This window comes from Euphorbia lathyris, chromosome 5 (assembly GCF_963576675.1).
Source record: "Euphorbia lathyris chromosome 5, ddEupLath1.1, whole genome shotgun sequence".
Classification (NCBI taxonomy): domain Eukaryota; kingdom Viridiplantae; phylum Streptophyta; class Magnoliopsida; order Malpighiales; family Euphorbiaceae; genus Euphorbia; species Euphorbia lathyris.
In genome coordinates this window covers 62,623,058-62,629,288 of record NC_088914.1, presented here as the reverse complement: position 1 = coordinate 62,629,288, position 6,231 = coordinate 62,623,058, and the positions used below count along the sequence as shown (strand labels likewise).

Here is a 6,231-nt window from a genome sequence, read left to right as displayed (position 1 = left end):
TTAGAAGCACATGGTTCTCCATGTCAAATGGAGGATCTTCCATACATATTTTAACATGTGTAATAGGGACCCACACATTTTATAAAAAGCTCCACTATTTTAATTATTACGTGAGGTCATAATACACGTATTTAAATTTGAATTGGAGGTCCTCCGAATGACATGAAAGACCCGGTGCTTAATATAAGAACTCCTGATGAGGATCTCTGCTCGGACCAATGGGCCCCACACAGTCTCCATTCACGACCAAATGAAAACCGACTCTAATAAGAAGAGCTATGGCTTCCAAGAAAAAGCCCAGTCAACTTATGATAGGCTTTACGGAGTCTTAACCCAACCGATGGATAATTCTGATGGACTATCCCCGCTCCAATCCTTGTCTGTGAGCGGATTAGACTAAACTAAATTAAACTTTTGCCTTTTCTCTCTCTACAAATTTGATCAGCATTCGGCCTTTCTTACCTTTCTAGTTTGTGAATTCTTTCTTCCACTTTCTCTAATGGCAAACCCTTACAGATCTAGGTAACATTATTTATTATATTAATCTCTAAATCTAATTTTTTTTTTTTTTTTTTTTTATGAGCGTTTGGATTTGATCCAAATTTAATCTGTGGGTCTATACAGGGAAGGTCTTAGCGCGCGACCGGTGGCCAATTCTGAGGAGTTTCAAGTAAGGATTGATCCAGTGGAAGGAGACCTAGATGATGAAATCTTGGGTCTACACAAACAAGTTAGCCAGCTCAAAAACGTATGATTTGATAATGAGAAATCCTTGTTATTTTCATTTCCTATTTTTCCTCTTGAATGATTATTTGATGCAAAATTGGCAATATGGGTTTCATTGCTCATCACTGAACTGAATTCAATGGATCAGTACTGTTCTCTTTTAATTGGGTTTTCTGATTTAGTGCCCCCATGAAAATTGTGCTGTATTTTTAGTTTGGAGGAAGAAAAGGGAAGATAAATGATTGTATTACTGTAGAATAGATCTCCCTTATATAGCCATTTTATTGAGTTTCAGAAACGAATTAATGAAAATTGAACGAGACTTTGCTTGCATCGTTTCATGTAATTTTCAGTAGCGGATTTTTCTTGGTCCAGATTGTAGTTATTACTTCTTACTGAAATCATCAATTTTCTTTGGGTTCTGGACACCTCCTTAATCATGGAAGGATGACATAGTGTTATAATTTCATGGTTTATCTACTTTTTTAATGTTTAGGTGGGGGCATATAGTTGTTTAGTTTTTCTCTTATGGTTATTCCTAGTTTGGATGTATGACAAAAGATGTGTATATTATTGGAATAGATTAATCTTAGTAAAAGTAGCGTCAGTTTCTTATATTGTTGAAAATTGATTATTTCGAAACAATGTTTAAATTCTGAATCCTAATGGCTGCAACCTGTTAAAATGTTGAATTTCTACATTCCTTCCAACGTTGATTTCATGGTGTCTCCTGGTATTCTATAGTACTGTTTCCTTCCAATCTTCATTTTATGCTCTTCACAACATTTTCCTTCTTCTAATAGACATGATGTTTTCCATTTTGTATAATCTCATTGAGAATCTTAGTTACAAGATTTAAGCTAACTTATTAGTCTCTCTCGGAAAACTGCAGTTTAGTAGTCTCTCTGTGTGTGTGGACTTGTTTTAGATGAAACTCCTAACTGCCCATGTCTTAGGAATAGATTACAATTTACGTCCCTCCTTTTATTTTCTGTCAATTCAGTCCTAGTTACTTGTTTGAAGTTTCTAGAAGAATAGCAGATCCTCCATTCACTATTTTATTTTTGATTGTTGACCCATTATGATATATTTGAATATCTATCCTCCAAAAAAGTATGTTAAGGTCAAATATTGAAGTTGTAGTGTTTAACCCAAAAATTAGATTTCATCATGATGGGTTTCATGAACATTTGACTGCAGGTGGCTCAAGAAATTGGAACAGAAGCCAGACTTCAGAATGATATTCTCTCTGATTTGGTAAATTTACTGACTTGTTTTTCCCTTTTTTTTCTTCCTCTCAGTTGCTATCTTCTTTTAGAACAAACCTGAGATATCTGAGCTACCTTGGAAAGCAATCTGGAAAAATTTCTTGCATGCGAACTTGTAATTTTTGTCATAACATTTATCTTTTTGATGCCTTGTGTTGTATTTGATTAGATCTAATATCAGAAAAATTTGCATTTACAAACACAAGAAAGAAAAAAAACGAAACTTATACTTCGCTCCTATTACATTTTTCATTCTCTTTGTTCGAAACTTTACATATCCTACCTACCTTGTTGAAATATGGTGATACTGAGGATCTCCCTAGGAAGCCACGGGTACTCGTACAGGTGCGGGTGCGGCAAACAACATTTTTAGAAAATATGAGACACGGGTATGGCATAGACATGCCAAATTTATATATATATATATATATATATATATATATATATATATATATATAACATCCATAATAAGCTATGTTGCCCGGATACGGATTTGACACGGATACAGACACGGGAAACATCATTTCTATAAAACATAGGAGGGGGAAACGTGTAAATATTAAAAATACATTTACAAATATTAAAAGTATAATAATATTTGAATTTTTGTAATATAACTAAATAAGTACATATAAAAGAGATTACAAGTTTGCAAAACACTGGGAAATTTGAATTTGCAAGACAGAGAAAGAGATCAGTAGTAATTATTTATCTCTAATGAAAGATTAACACAGAGAAAGGATTTGAGTTTGCAAAACAGTGTAAATTTCAGAGAAAGAGATTAGAACATAGTAAAGGGCAGCCTGGTGCACTATGCGTCCCCGCTAAGTGAGGGTCCGGGGAGAGGTCCCACCACAAGGGTGTATTGGGGGCAAGCGTTCCTCTGCCAACTTTTTGGCAAGAGACTGCTCATAAGACTCGAACCCATGACCTCTCGGTCACACAATAACAACGTTTACCGTTGCGCCAAGACTCGCCCTCAGATTAGAACATAGTGTTTCAAAAAAAAAAAAAAAAAAAGATTAGAACAGAGAAAGAGATTAGAACATGAACTGCAATCCTTTTTTGTCTCGGAAATGCGTTTTCCAGACGGAATCGTGTATCCAAGTTTCCAATATTATGGAAGCAGCCCAAAACGTATTGGAAACGTGGAACGCCTGTAAATTCATGTTTCCGTGCTCTATAGATAACAAGTCATTAATTCATGAAAAAGAAACATTTAGTACTTCAAACTATTTAAACTACCAAAAAAGGGGTGGCTGCCATACTTTTTTCTTTAGATTTTGATTTCTTCTTTTATTATGGTTTTTATTTTATATATCAAACCCTTTTTTTTGTAAAATTATTAAAAAAAACCCTATATTCTACTTAATTAATTCAGAAGCTGTGTCCGAGAAGTGTCCCCATATTTAAAAAAGAAAAAAAGAGGGGACACTTATTTTGGTCGGGTGCATGTCCCTGGAGTGTCGGAGTGTCCGGGACTCGTACCCCTACCTCCTAGAAGTGTCGGTGCTTCTGCTTCCTGGAGATCTCCACTCAAATTTTGTTAAAAATTTATTGCCATTCTTCTTTGGCTTAATCGTTACAGTCAAAAGACCAGATTGCTTACTGCTCTTACCATTCAATGATATGGCGAGGTAAACATGCACTATAACGGATTGAAAGGTTTATTAAACAGAAGGGCTAAAAAAACTGGAAATATATTCTCCTTATTACACAGCAAAAAAGCATAAGATGGAACAAACCTCAAAATAACAAAACGGGCTAAAACTTCTTTTACTCTGTTCTCTGCCCACTTCTTAATTTCTTTCCCTTGCCTGTATCAAAGTCATTGGACTGGACAGGCGTCAGCCTGCATACTTGCTCTTACGACTTTTTTGAGACCTGCGTTTTTTATAAACAGTCTTTCTCCTTTAATAACATGAGCTTGAAGAAGGAAGAGGTAAGAGGGCCCTATGGAAAAGGTGGTCAGAAATCCATAATAGAGTCCGACCACAATGACTGAATTGATTATCGAGTTTAATCAACTGAAACTTTAATGCTTTCTGACGAATTCATGAACACTGCATGGTATTGCAAGAGTTTGATTTGAGGAAAGTATATTAATTAGTTATACTACAACAACGCAGATAGGAGTAGGAATATATGGAGCGATTGGTTGAGGCTGCTAACTTTTTGAGGAGATAGAATCACCAAGAGTATTGCTGCAGAGTGCCCATATTAAATATAGCGGCTTTTCCCGCTTAGCTGTTAGAAAAATAAGAGCATAGGAACTGTTGGAAAGAACTTGCAGATGGTGGCTCTGGCAGAAGGAATTTTAGAAGAGGAAGAGAGGTACAGAAACAAAGGAAGATTTGAGAGAGAGAGAGAGAAAAGAAGAGGAGAGAGAGGGAAATTAGTCGTATATTCTCATTGATGATTTCACCCTTACAAACGCATGACATATAAAAAGCATAACTGCTTGCTGATAAGGCAGCTAGTATAATTCTACAGCTAATATTCTAAATCTGGAACAAAAAACTCTACGCAAAAGGACAATAACCAAAGGCACAACGATTCAACAACAGAAATAGCTAACTTGAACATAGGCTAAAACCCAAATCAGTCCTTCTACTTCTTATTTCTCCTTTGATACGTGACTAGAACGGTTGATTGCTTTTTTTTGTTCCTGTTCTTTATAAGCAAAAGTCATTATAGGGGGACACGGATTTAAGGTTGGAGCGTGTAATGTACAAAATTTACTTGGTTGATTGAAGAGAGTATATTTTCTAGCTCTGCTACAACGAGGCAGATAGGAGTAGGAATATGTCTAGTGATTGCTTGAGGCTGCTAACTTTGTGAGGAGATAAAATCATTAAAGAGTATTGTGGCAGAGCCTTAAGGATGCAGCGTTTAATGTACAAAACTTTACTTGGTTGAGACTTGAGGGTTTACTGGTGAGAGATGAGGAGAAAGAAGGGGGAGAATGTGCTAAACTGAGACACGGCGTTCCAAAATACATGGGCAGAATGATATTGTACTATAATATATGATTGGCACTTGGCAGTGCCAGTCTTAGGGTATACTGTGATGTGAGATAACATCTATGGAGACAATAGAGAATGTATGCTTTTGTAGATGTTTTCTTCTGTAATCTTATGGATAACAGAACAATTTTCTCCTGAACTTGTATTGAGTTTGACTAAACAATTTGCCCAATTTGAATACATGTCATTGTCCATTGGTTGAATGTGCATACAGGCCATTCTTTCAGTTTGTCAAGCAATACAAAATTTCATGTCAAAATTGACCAGAAAAGTCATTTTGGAGTTAACTGCCCCCCTGAATATAATTTCAGGGGGCATAATGTACTAATTTCTGTGATCTTATTACATAGTTTGAAGTTGTTTGGAAACCCTCAGAATTCAGAAATCTATTTTATCGCACAATATCTTTTGTCCAAGTCTTGCAAATACAAAACAGGTTGCATTCTTACAAGTTTGATATGTTTGATTGGTTGTCTAAACAGCAAAGGCTGGTGAGCAATGCAGAAGCAGGGGTGAGAAGTGGGATGAGGAGGCTGAACAGGACAGTGGCCCATCAAAAATCAAATCAAATCTTGCAAGTAATCATTTTTGGATTAGTTTGTTTTACTCTAGTGTACTTGTGGTCTAAGCATTCTGGTAGATGAGATTGAGCTTATTGGTTTCTAGTGTACATGTGTTTCTACCATAATTCACATTACATCTCCATTCGGGGAGGATGCTTTTTTATATGTTCATTTTAATTGTGGAAAAATTAGTCAATCTGAGCTGCATTCATCTGTTTTTCATGATAAAGGACTTGAGAATGCAGTGTAGTGGGTTTCGATGTGTTCATTATAAGTTTAAGCATCTTGACTGCCTTCTGACATGAATTATCCATCTAGACATTGTTTGGTTCTAATGCAAGTGCAAGTGCAATGGAGCATTGCTTTTGTCTCTCCATTGAGCTATGTAAATCTGCACCAGTTGTGTATTTTAAGTAGCCTGTGAATATGATAGAAATAGAGCTAATCCTCTAAACCAAGCAGCAATTGACAAATAGCAAGTGGAACCTAAATGCAGATAGAAGATAAAGGACAAGGTTAAGCTAACTCCGCTCCTTCAAAAAAAAAAAAAAAAAAAAAAAAAAAAATCTAACTCCACTCCAAGATAAATCTACACTCTCTATTCCAAGGAGAACCCTGCAAAATGAAGAAAAATAAATATATAATAAG

The 6,231-nt window shown here is 35.7% G+C and overlaps 1 protein-coding gene across 1 annotated transcript; it reads left to right on the top strand.

The window, feature by feature from the left end:
- Window positions 1-312: 312 nt before the first annotated feature.
- On the top strand, window positions 313-5,885 carry LOC136229987 (bet1-like protein At1g29060). Its single transcript, XM_066018885.1, has 4 exons — window positions 313-522; window positions 625-748; window positions 1,927-1,983; window positions 5,503-5,885. Exons 1-4 carry the CDS (start codon window positions 500-502, stop codon window positions 5,662-5,664), a joined length of 366 nt encoding a protein of 121 aa, XP_065874957.1. The 5' UTR covers window positions 313-499; the 3' UTR covers window positions 5,665-5,885.
- The last annotated feature ends 346 nt before the right edge of the window (window positions 5,886-6,231 follow it).

Coding starts and splice junctions, on each gene's coding strand:
- LOC136229987 (XM_066018885.1), top strand. CDS start 500: ATGGCAAACCCTTACAGATCTAG. Junction 523..624: donor GCAAACCCTTACAGATCTAG/GTAACATTATTT, acceptor GGGTCTATACAG/GGAAGGTCTTAGCGCGCGAC. Junction 749..1,926: donor AAGTTAGCCAGCTCAAAAAC/GTATGATTTGAT, acceptor ATTTGACTGCAG/GTGGCTCAAGAAATTGGAAC.